This window comes from Eubalaena glacialis, chromosome 7 (genome assembly GCF_028564815.1).
Source record: "Eubalaena glacialis isolate mEubGla1 chromosome 7, mEubGla1.1.hap2.+ XY, whole genome shotgun sequence".
NCBI classification, from domain to species: Eukaryota; Metazoa; Chordata; class Mammalia; order Artiodactyla; family Balaenidae; genus Eubalaena; species Eubalaena glacialis.
Genome location: NC_083722.1, coordinates 56708097 through 56720560, shown reverse-complemented (window position 1 = coordinate 56720560; position 12464 = coordinate 56708097). Strand labels below are relative to the sequence as shown.

The 12464-nt window shown below is 41.4% G+C and overlaps 2 protein-coding genes across 6 annotated transcripts in view; one reads left to right on the top strand and one right to left on the bottom strand.

Annotated features, from left to right (window-relative positions):
* The window catches only part of ZCWPW2 (zinc finger CW-type and PWWP domain containing 2), a 164554-nt gene extending 164074 nt beyond the window's left edge, over positions 1-480 (bottom strand). For 2 of the 4 annotated variants that reach the window (XR_009701577.1, XR_009701578.1), the window contains exon 1: positions 88-480. Coding sequence is in view for 2 of the 4 variants with exons in the window: in XM_061196450.1 (XP_061052433.1) it covers positions 88-134 (47 nt within the window). In the remaining 2 variants the exon portion in view is untranslated. The remainder of the gene's footprint in view (positions 1-87) is intronic. The other 2 variants (XM_061196450.1, XM_061196448.1) reach the window with 2 other exon arrangements.
* AZI2 (5-azacytidine induced 2) overlaps positions 89-12464 on the top strand; it is a 35057-nt gene continuing 22681 nt past the window's right edge. For both annotated transcript variants that reach the window (XM_061196446.1, XM_061196447.1), the window contains exon 1: positions 89-602. The gene's annotated coding sequence lies outside the window, so the exon portion shown is untranslated. The remainder of the gene's footprint in view (positions 603-12464) is intronic.

The following is a 12464-nucleotide window of genomic DNA, read 5'->3' as shown; positions in this document are numbered from 1 at the left end:
GAGACACGTAGCACGCCGCGGCCCCGCCCACCCCGCGGCGGAGGCTCACGGGACGCGTAGTACGCCGCGCCCTCCTTTTCTGCGCACCTCTCCCCTACTCTGCCCCAGCACTGGCTTGGCGAACGCCCTCCCATCTCCCTCCGGCCTGACTTCCGGTTTGCTCGCGCGGCCCAGGCGCCGAGCCGTGGATTACTGGACGTCCCGTTTCCGGTCGTGAGCCGCTCGCCCTCCTAGCCAGCCCCGTTGCGGCGCTCCCCCTGCGCGGCGCGGGGCTAGGGCGGGCGCTGACGGGGCCGGGTAATCGGCCTTCTCCGGCGGCGGCTCGGCCCTCGGCCTTGGCTCGGCCCTCTTTCCAGAGCCTCCCGGGCCGCAGCCGACTGGCCGGCCGTGCCGGCCCTGGCGCCGCCGAGGCGGGAGAAATGGGAGTCCCTTCGCGGCGTTCCCGGAGCTGCTGCCTTTGCCGGGGAAGCGGCGCTGTCTTTGAGGAAACAGGAAGCCCGCGGTGACCCCTAGCGACCCGGTTTGTTTTCGGTCCGTTTCCAAAAGCTGGGGAATCGAAACTCGGCGGCGCTGGGGGCGGCCCCACGGATCCTGTGTTCAGGGTGAGTGACCCGCTTTGGCCGGCCCGGGGGCGCGGGCGGTGCCGGGACCGCCCTCTGCTGCCGTCGTCGGTGCGGAGAGACGTGTCATTTCTCCAAACCTTGGACCAGGGAGCGGCCCGCCCGGCATCCTCGACCGCGTCTACTCGCGCGAAACGGGTCGGGCCCCGCTTGGTCCTCGGTTATCCCTAGTGCTGGTTTTCTTACCGTGCTCTGGTTTACCGGGGCGTCTGCAGTTTTATTTCATTCATTGGGGCTGCATTTAAATCGGAAACCAAAGGGGCGTATGGTTAGGACGGTCCTGCTTGGGGCGATGTAAATCGACCCCTGTACGTCACCGAGGGCTAACAGTAATGTTAGGTTTTTTCAGGATGGTTTTCCATCATTTGTTGAGTGGCTACTACATGCCAGGTAGGCTGAGTCCCTCTCCCTACAAACAAGGAACTCAGATACTCAGAAGTGAGAGAAAATACAGAAACTGTAATACAGATGAAAACAAATTGCTCCAGGATATATTGGAGATATGCTGAGATGATCAAAGACAACCTACTAGGATTGAAATTGATCCTTGCCTCTTAAACATAGAAAACGCTTGCTTTTTTATTTTTAGAGCTTTAAATTTGATTGAACAAGATCTCAAGACGTGGTTTACATTACAGTTATCTAAACTTACCGTGTCTAATTTACCATCCTGTTGTGATCACTCCTTACATCGTCTGTAAGTTAGGAATGGTACATCCTTCACAGGGTTGTTAAATTTTAATGCTATGTTTTTGTAAGATGGAAAGTTGTACACAAATGTAAGGATATAAGGAAATTCTTGCTCACCTCGCAGGTCTTATGTAGATTTAATGAATTGTTATGGAGAACAAATGAGCTAGTTCCCCTAAAAGTCAAAGCACACTGCCTGATATGCCAACACAAAGCATTGTCATGATTATTAAATAAGAAGATGTGATGAAGTACTTCATAATCCTTGAAGTAATGAAACCAGTGTAATTTAATTTCTTTTGGTACCTATATTTTGGATTAAAATACAGTTGTATCACTATTAGAGAATAATTAACACTAATACCAGTAACATTTAGTGTGTGAAGATGTTCAGTTGCATTGAGGTGTATTATTTATGAAAGGAATGCAAAGAAGTAGACTGCTTTTCATACCTGTGCTAACCCAGAAAGAGTCTTACGATTCTGTGGCCATACAAACTGATTTCTGGACTAAGGCAGTTAGTGAGATAACTCGGTGAGGGTTATAAAAATGAAAATGGGGTTTTTCATACTGTGTATCTGGTGCTGAGTACATTTTTGGGCACTCACTGAATGATAGGGCATTTGAGTGCTGAGGTACATAGTATCTTGAAAAAAGGCACTCGACGATCCCTTCTTTATAAACCAGTTAGCTCATTCCTGCCCTTAATTATTTCATTAAAAAAAGGGAAAGAGAAGTAGGTGTTGGTTTCTCTTTGTAAGACTTAATCCTTATTCCATAGAAGTGGGTACAGGGATAGTCTGGCTTTTGAAGGGTAGAAAGATGGTGAAAATGCTAGATAAGATTCAATTCAGGAGGCAATGTAAAGTCGAGGAAAGAGCCTATTAAATAGGCCTTGATTCAGACCCCAGCTCTGTCACATACTGCCAGTGTGATTATAGACAAATTTGCCTCACTTCTTTGAGCCTCTGTTTGCTCATCTGTGGTGACAATACCTTTCTAGTCAAGTTTGGTGTTGTCATAATATGTGTACTATATCTGTTACTCAGTTCCTGGTAAAACTGAATTCCCTTCTATCTGTTTAGGTTGCCATACTGTATTCGCATTAAAAGTTTGCCTTCACAATATAGGAAGGGCAGCATCTCAGTGATGTAGTTCAACCCTGGCGTTTTATTAGTGGGAAAACTTAGATCTGGAGAGGTAAACTAATCAATAATCAAGGTGGCAGATCTTAGACTAGAGTCTGGGTTTCTGAATCTCAGGCCATTGTTCTTTCTACCACTGAGTTCTGCCTTGTCCGGATTCTTATTGGGAAAATAAGAATCAATTTTGTGTTGTCTCTCAGAATGTGGTATTAAAAGCATAAATTTGGAAGATGGCTTCTCTGGGTTCACATTCCCACCTTTGCTGCTGATTCTTTATGTAGGTGTAGGTAAGGTATTTTAATTTTTCTAAGATTTGTTTATAAATTAGGAAAATAATACCTACTTGAGAAGTAGGAAAATGCATGCTGTCCAGAAGAAATTTTCCTCTACTTTAATATTATTGGAGCCAACCTGAGGATTATAATCCAGGAGACAGTCTTCAAGAAAGCTCTAAAGACTGTTCCGCCCCTTAGAGGTCAAAGCATAGTTATATATAAGTTTTTGAGACAAAGGATTATATGTCAAGTGACATATTTTTGACAGTTTACACAATCCAGATCTAAATGTACAAAGTGAGTAATGAGTCATGGGTCATTGTGGCCTCTTACGAGATTAAGAAGGTGGTTATCTCCTAAGGAGGTCTGGTTAATGCAGATGCACAACACACACCAAAGGGAAGGGAGGAGGCCCAAAAGGGTAGAGAAAAATTTTGTTTAAATTTTTCTTGTCTTGCCATAAAATATGAATTTTATCTCATCAGTTCCCCCTTTTGATCTTTAATCTTTTGATAGCATTAGGTGATCAAATATTTGGCTGCCTTATGCCAGGGTGGTTGCTTACGTGCCCTGGGTCCATCATGTCCTTTGGTGTTGGGTCTTAATAACTTCTTTTAGGGAGTTGTACTACTGAGATGTCTGTCAAGGACTAACGGGCAATTCCAGTTGTCCAATAGGACTTATGCCAATTCTACCTTGCAGGTGCATTGTGCATGTTCATTAATTTATAGAGAGCTATATAGGATTGACAATAGGAGTAACAGTGTCAGTAGTAAACGTTTAAGCCAAGATCCTCCTAAATCAAAACATTTTCCTAGTATTTTTTCTAAACTGGGAAGAGGAGCATTCAGAGTGGAAATCTGACTCTTCTTATGTGTTATGAGTTAACAAATATCTCGGCCAAATGGTCATACTATTGGAAAAGTGATAGAAACCCAGCACACTAGCATTAAAGGCAAATTTGCAGCGGCTGTTTCCAAGGCTACCCATAGGTGACCTTTAGCCCAAGGGAAACCATTTGCACATCTTTCTAACCATCCTGGAGAGAGCCAAGGCCATAAACTTGTTCCATGAGTCCATTAGGTCCCATTAGGAGCTACCCAATATCTTTTCATCTAGTGAAAAGGAGTGCTTATGGGCACGTTCAGAACAGGTGTCATTAATTGGCCAGGTAAGAGGGTCCCACTTAGTGATATTGAAGGTAATGGGTAGCTTGCACAATATTAGAGTTTCTTCTAAAATAAAATAAGGGCCATCCAGTTAGAGCCTTGGAGAGGAGAAATCCTCCAAGGAAATCTAGGAGTACTGGACATAGGTCCACAAATCTATGGTTTGTTTGGATTGATTTTTTGAAACTTGCAAATGATTGAGCCCAGGAAAGAAATACTTTGGATTCATAAACAGAAGTGTGAGCAATTGTCAAAGAATAGTATGCAGGCCTGGGTCATCTTGCATCAGCTGTCTACTTAAGATGTCATTGTCTTCTTGTTCTGGTCTGGTAGTGCTGGTCCTAGTTAGTCGAAGTCGGGTGTCAGAGACAGGAGTTACAGTTCATTCAGGAGAGGAAGCCTGATATGGCCCATCCAACATGGCTGTAAAGGGTCTTTTATCTGATGTTTTTTCCAGTGTGCATAATCTCCTGGTTGCAGGTCATGGTGAATCTGATCTTCATCCAAAAATAGATTATTGTGATCAGCTTTAGAAACAAACTAGAATGTTGTTTTAATAATTCAATTAAACTTTACAGTAATAAAGCATAACAACAAGGAGCCATCTAAGAAGTGAGTCTTAGGCGGTAAATATTAAAAAAAAAAAGCCTCATTTAGCAAAATTAGAATTTAAAATCCACTGAAGCATAATCTTTTTCTCTCTAAAATTACCCTTATTTCTACCAAATATAGCCATATTAATTTGTTTGCGAAATAAGTCTGTAATTGACCACGTAGACTCATAAATTGGCTGTGTTGGAAGTTTTCATAAGGAATCTTAGATTAAACCTTTAAAAGACCTCTCAAGGCCAGATAAATTACACCAAAGGCTTGCCACAGATTCTGCCTGCAATATCTATAGATTTGGGTGAAGTTCTCTCTTTTTGAGATCCCCAAAATACCTTGAGATTCCTGTACTTATCAGGAGGTGGTCTTCCTTATTTACCTGATAAAGGTGCTGGGAACCTAAGAGTTTCCAATTTCTGGAGGGAACGGTTGGATAGAGAGAAAAGATAAATGTTTCAATTCTACTTACAAAGGTGTAATTTACCAAATTGCTGTAAGTCATAATTAGCTCGAGGGGAAAGGTTTCCTTGTACCTGGAAAGCACAGATTAAAAGAAATAAAGGAATCCAAATCAGAAAAGAAGAAGTAAAACTGTCACTCTTTGCAGATGACATGATATTATACATAGAGAATCCTAAAGATGCTACCAGAAAACTACTAGAGCTAATCAATGAATTTGGTAAAGTAGCAGGATACAAAATTAATGCACAGAAATCTCTTGCATTCCTATACACTAATGATGAAAAATCTGAAAGAGAAATTAAGAAAACACTCCCATTTACCATTGCAACAAAAAGAATAAAATATCTAGGAGTAAACCTACCTAAGGAGACAAAAGACCTGTATGCAGAAAATTACAAGACACTGTTGAAAGAAATTAAAGATGATACAAATAGATGGAGAGATATACCCTGTTCTTGGATTGGAAGAATCAACATTGTGAAAATGACTCTACTACCCAAAGCAATCTACAGATTCAATGCAATCCCTATCAAACTACCATTAGCATTTTTCACAGAACTAGAACAAAAAATTTCACAATCTGTATGGAAACACAAAAGACCCTGAATAGCCAAAGCAATCTTGAGAACGAAAAATGGAGCTGGAGGAATCAGGCTCCCTGCCTTCAGACTATACTACAAAGCTACAGTCATCAAGACAGTATGGTACTGGCACAAAAACAGAAATATAGATCCATGGAACAGGATAGAAAGCCCAGAGATAAACCCACGCACATATGGTCACCTCATCTTTGATGAAGGAGGCAAGCATATACAGTGGAGAAAAGACAGCCTCTTCAATAAGTGGTGCTGGGAAAACTGGACAGGTACATGTAAAAGAATGAAATTAGAACACTCCCTAACACCATACACAAAAATAAACTCAAAATGGATTAAAGACCTAAATGTAAGGCCAGACACTATCAAACTCTTAGAGGAAAACGTAGGCAGAACACTCTATGACATAAATCACAGCAAGATCCTTTTTGACCCAGCTCCTAGAAAAATGGAAATAAAAACAACAAATAAACAAATGGGACCTAATGAAACTTAAAAGCTTTTGCACAGCAAAGGAAACCATAAACAAGACCAAAAGACAACCCTCAGAATGGAGAAAATATTTGCAAATGAAGCAACTGACAAAGGATTAATCTCCAAGATTTACAAGCAGCTCATGCAGCTCAATAACAAAAAAAACAACCCAATCCAAAAATGGGCAGAAGACCTAAACAGACATTTCTCCAAAGAAGATATACAGATTGCCAACAGACACATGAAAGAATGCTCAACATCATTAATCATTAGAGAAATGCAAATCAAAACTACAATGAGATATCATCTCACACCAGTCAGAATGGCCATCATCAAAAAATCTAGGAACAATAAATGCTGGAGAGGGTGTGTAGAAAAGGGAACCCTCTTGCACTGTTGGTGGGAATGTAAATTGATGCAGCCACTATGGAGAACAGTATGGAGGTTCCTTAAAAAACTAAAAATAGAACTACCATACGACCCAGCAATCCCACTACTGGGCATATACCCTGAGAAAACCATAATTCAAAAAGAGTCAAAAAAAAAAGAGTCATGTACCAAAATGTTCATTGCAGCTCTATTTACAATAGCCAGGACATGGAAGCAATCTAAGTGTCCATCATAGGATGAATGGATAAAGAAGATGTGGCACATATATACAATGGAGTATTACTCAGCCATAAAAAGAAACGAAATTGAGTTATTTGTAGTGAGGTGGATGGAGTTAGAGTCTGTCATACAGAGTGAAGTAAGTCAGAAAGAGAAAAACAAATACAGTATGCTAACACATATATATGGAGTCTAAGGAAAAAAAAAAAGTCATGAAGAACCTAGTGGCAAGACGGGAATAAAGACACAGACCTACTAGAGAATGGACTTGAGGATATGGGAAGGGGGAAGGGTAAGATGTGACAAAGTGAGAGAGTGGCGTGGACATATATACACTACCAAACGTAAAATAGATAGCTAGTGGGAATCAACCACATAGCACAGGGAGATCAGCTCTGTGCTTTGTGACCACCTAGAGGGGTGGGATAGGGAGGGTGGGAGGGAGGGAGATGCAAGAGGGAAGAGATATGGGAATGTATGTATATGTATAACTGATTCACTTTGTTATAAAGCAGAAACTAACCACTGTAAAGCAATTATACTCCAATAAAGATGTTAAAAAAAAAAAGTGGTATTTTAGCCAAAAACCAAAGGGAGGTTTTGGGAGTGGTAAAAGGACTGGTGGGCTTTAAATTGTGGAGCCACGCCTCTGGTTCTGTAAAGACTGGATTTGTAATTAAAAAAAAAAAAAAAGACAGCTGTTTTTAATTCCTCAAAGAATTGGATGGCCACAGCAATGATATCTAGACCTACCCATCCACCTATGTTGGAATGTTCTTTCCCTCACTGAGCTTAGAGGAGAACACCAAAAAAAAAAAAAAAATCCTATCAGGCTCTGAATATCAGCTCTGGTCAGTTTAGTCAAACCAGTGGCCTCGAATCTTGGTAATCCATTTACAGAAACTTTTGAGGAGCCTCCCTGGGTTTAATTCTTTAACTATGGCCCTCAGTTGGCCTCTGATCTGAACAGGCTCACTTACAGCCTCAGGTGATTCCATTTCTAATGGTAACCACTTAATAGTGTCTTCAGAGTGGAAGGCAATTCAGACAGAGGATTACTAGAATGAGTACTTGAAGGAGATTAGAGGGGAGCAGTAGTTATGTTAGTCTTTTTTTTTTTTTGGCCATGCTGCACAGCATGCGGGATCTTAGTTCCCGACCAGGGATCATCAGTCTTAAAGGATTTTTTTTTGTTTATTTTAGGTACTTGTTATAACATTAATATTTCATTAGCTTTCTACAACAAATCTTTCAGTGAAGCTGTTTTGGCATTTTGAAGCCTTCTGGGGCTTCTGCATACCAATTAAAATAGATAAAATAGTTTAAGATGAGAGCTCTCTAAAATTTCAACAATTTACAAGTCTTTCTAATTCAAAGGAACTGAGGAGCTAGCCCTACAAATATTTTCTCATGCTAATCTAATTTTAGAATCGGGAAAAACTCTTACCACTCTTGTTTCCAGTAGACCCTGTAGGCAGTGTTCCAGGAGACTGACTGACAGGGTAAGAACTTAGCTTCTGCTGGCTTTCTCTAACTGTGCATGCAAAAATCAGTTTTGGAAAGCCAAAAAAGAGCCCCATCTTGGCTGTTTCAGGGCAGGATATCCTTTAATTCTCAATTAAGTAAGCACTTGCAAGCATACATAAACCCAGCTGGCATCCCCGTAGGTGGCAGTCTGTCTAGGAGCTGTTTGGCCTTTAAGGCACAGTTTCCCATTATGAATTTGGTAGTCTAATTCAGATATGAGATATGCTCTGAACAACTTTCTGAGGATAGAAAGGTGGATGGGATGTGTGCTGCTTCTGTCTCGCTCCCTGAAGAGTTACTCTTGGATTAGTTCTACTCTTCTGCGTGTCTCGGTTTCTCCCTCCCCCAGTAAAGCCTCTGAGAGTGCTCAGAGTGAAACTGAGCAGGACACTGTGGGGCTCCTGGGCACGGAAGCCTTCCTGTACCCTGTTTCTTAACTCCAGTCTCCATGACTCTCCCTGAGTTCCAAATGGCAGATTCGAACAGTTACTAATCCAGGAAGGGAGGGGTTGCAGAGACAAGGGAGGAGCAGCCAAGAAACAATTGTGCAGCCTTGGGGCAGGGTCCTGGTTCCACCTCAAGGGATACACAGAACAATGTCTTTAAGCTCTTTAAGATGTCAGCATTCTTCATACCAGAGAAAGATCACCTGAGACTACATTAAAGGAACCAGAGAAGCTCATTAAGCAGATTACCTGAGACCAGATTAGAGGAGCGCAGGCCCTGCGCACACCCTAATCTTATCAGCAACCCCACCCTTGAACCATTGCTATAAAACTCCTCATCATATTCTCCCAGGTCAGGACACACAGTTTTTTGGGGCAGGAGTCTGCTTTGTTCCCCTTTGCCTGGCAAAGCAATAAAGCTATTCTTTCCTACTTCACCCAAAACACTGTCTCCGAGATTTGATTTGGCACTGGTGCACAGGAGGCCGAGTTTTCAGCATCAAGAGCACAAGACAATCAATCAGTCTTTCTAGCGTGTGCCTCTGGAAGAGCAGTATTTAATGGTTGTAGTGGGTTCCCATGTAGGACTGCGACATCACGAGGGTTGATCCTCAGATACTTCCACTAGGTTCTCAGTCACTTGAGAATACCTTGTGGCTGGAAGGAGCAGATGTCCCTTGTTCTTCAGACCTGAATTAATTCAGTTTCTCATTTCACTAGCAAAAGTTTTGTTCAGACCATATATTGACTTGTCTTTTAAAATTTAAATCTAACAAAAACCCAGCCACCTATGTTTCCCTGGGCCTCCTGCCCAGCCCAGATCCCCTTAGGTCCCCTGCCTAGGAAATGCACTGGTTACCCTTAAGACTCCAAGTCTTAAGTAAAAGCAGCCTGAATAAAATGTTTAGGATCATCACTTAAAAGTAATGAGATCTGAATATCAGAACTCACCAGAACATCTGAGTTGGTGGGGCTTAATGAGCCCATGCTGGTACTGAGCACTGGTTCACAGTAGACGCCAGGTGTCCTCTGGTGGTAAGACATGCATGTCAACAGAAAGATTAATCAATAGTCTATCTAAGAAAGAAATGGGAAATATTATTTGAGCCAACCTGGTGATTGTACTGGGAGACAGTCTTTTAGAATGCTCTGAGGACTGCTCCACCCATTAGAGGTCAAAGCACAGTTACATGTTTTTGAGACAAAGGGTTATACTCTAAATGATGTGTTATTGACAGTTTATACAATCCAGATCTGCCAGTACAAAGTGAGTAGTGGGTCATGGGGTCATCGTGGCCCCTTACAAGATTAAGAAGGAAGTTATCTCCTAAGGAGGTCTGGTTAATGCGGATGCACAACACACACTAAAGGGGAGGGAGGAGGTCCAAAGGGGTAGAGAAAACTTTTATGTTTAAATTTTTCTTGTCTTGCCATAAAATATGAAGTTTATCTTATCACCTTCCAGGTTCCTTTGGCTGGTCTAAGAATTAAATTGACATGAGGGTAGGTTAACAGGAGAAAATGAAACAAAAGTTTACTAATACATATACATGGGAGAGACCCTGGAGAACTGAGTAACTTGCCAAAATGGTCAAAGCTCTCCTCAGCTAAAGACAAAAGGGAATGTTAAGGGTAGGGAAGAGTCAGTTATGGGAGGTTCCTAGAATAAGCACAGTAAACAAGGATAAGGTTGTTATAAGAGTTTCTAGACATTTGGTCATCCTCCGCTTTCTGGAAGAGAGAGGGAAACACCCTTACAGATGGATATTTCCCTTATAAATGTGAATGTTTCTTACAAAACGGTAACTCCTACTTGGTCTTTGCAGTTTTTCGCCACCTCTCTTGTTTCTTAGAACATAACCAAAGAGACATATTTTGGGGGGGTGAATTCTCCCCTACTATGCAGAAGCACTAGTACCTGTCATATGCTTAGTGAGCAATAAATAGGAAATGTTAAGATGATTAAATACAACAGGATAATCATTTTTTTCCTAGAAAAAAGACTAATCTGGTGTCAGAAAATAATTCTATGTTTTCTAGTCTCTCAACCCCAGTATGTATAGCATACCTCAACTGAGGGTCCTCTCAATGTTGATTGTAGAAAAGACTGAAATTTAAGGTCTCCTAAGATGAATTCTGATTAATAATGTTTGAATTTTTTTCTTCTTCTTTTTACATCTCTTCCCTAGCCTTCAGCAACTGCTGTTCTCTTTTCTACCCACCTCATCTGGCAGATTGTGCCCATCTTTCTCCATTAATATTGTGATATTGTGATTTGTAAGAAAAACATGTGGTCACTCAGCTGACCAAAATATATTTCTCATATACATTTGGTCTTCATCTATGGTTCCTTGGCCTACAGCTCCCCAAACCCTTGGAATTACCTGAGGGATAAGAGCCATGGGAGCATCTTTTGCCATAATATTTGGTCTCTTGTCCTCAGTTTCTGACACCTTTTCAGAGCCATCAAGGTGACATAAATGGATATCTTGTTACTTATAACAAGAGACTTTCCACCTTGACTGGATTTATGTTAATGAGGTGACTTTTGGAAAGCACTGCAGGATGGGGGCTGGTTGCCAGGGGAACTCACCAGATGATTAGAGGATTAGAACTTTCAGTCCCATTGACCTGGGGGATGGAGGGTGGGGGGTGAGATATGTTGAATCAGTTGCCAGTGATTTAATCAATCATGCCTATGTAATGAGGCCTCCATAAAAACCCAAAGAGGAGAGGGTTTAGAGAGCTTCCAGGTTGGTGAACCAGAACATTTCCACATGCCACTATGCTGGCCCCAAACTCCAGGAGGCCAGAAGCTCCTTTGTTCAGCACCTGGCCCTGTGTATCTCTACATGTGGCTGTTGATTCATACCCTTTAATATCCTTCGTAATAAACAGTAATCAAGTGAGTAAATGGGTTTCTTTGGTTCTCTAAGCTGCTCTAGCAAATTAATCAAATTCAAGAAGGTTGTGGGAACCTCTGATTTACAGCCAGTTGATCAGAAGTACAGGTAACAACCTGGATTTGGTGATCGGCATCCTGAATTGGAGGGAATCATTGGAACCTCCAGTTTGCAGCTGGTCCCTCAGAAGTACAGGTAGCAACCTGGGCTTGCCATTGGCTTCTGAAGTAGAGGGAAGTCTTGTGAGACTGAGCCCTTTACGCGTGGAATCCCATGCCATCTCTAGGTAGATAGTGTCAGAATTGAGTTGAATTGTAGGGCACCCAGCTGGTGTCCAGAGCATTGCTTGCTGATGGTGTGGAAATGCCTCCTCCCCCACACTGGAATTGGGTGATCACAACAACTTTTAATCGTTCTTGGGAATTTCATTGTTCTCAGCAATTGTCAACATCTTTCACCTCAGTCCTTTGTAATTCTCTTTTAATTTGTACTTCTCTTATGTAAACCTCTGAAAAGAAACAAAATCTAATTGCCAAATATATAAAATGTTTTCATGATTATATATAGATTTATTTGTCTATAGATAAATATATCTGACCCTCCTTTACTATTGTGGTGAGATGAAATGATGAATATGAAGTAACTTTCTGTAATAAGAACAAAATCTCCATGCAAAAGTTAGGTGATGACACTGTTGTAAAGCAATTATACTCCAATAAAGATGTTCAAAAAAAAAAAAAGAAAAGTTAGGTGATGTTTACCAACTGATAACATAGAACTAACCATGCCCACAAATGTTTAAGAGTACTAGTTATAATCAGGATTCTGTAAATCACGTAGTATCCACTTAGCTCTGTTTCCACTACAGTGGCGGTCCTTAAATTGGAATGGGACTTAAAGTCACATGGACTGATTACTGACAGTTCAGTTTGATGTTTTTCA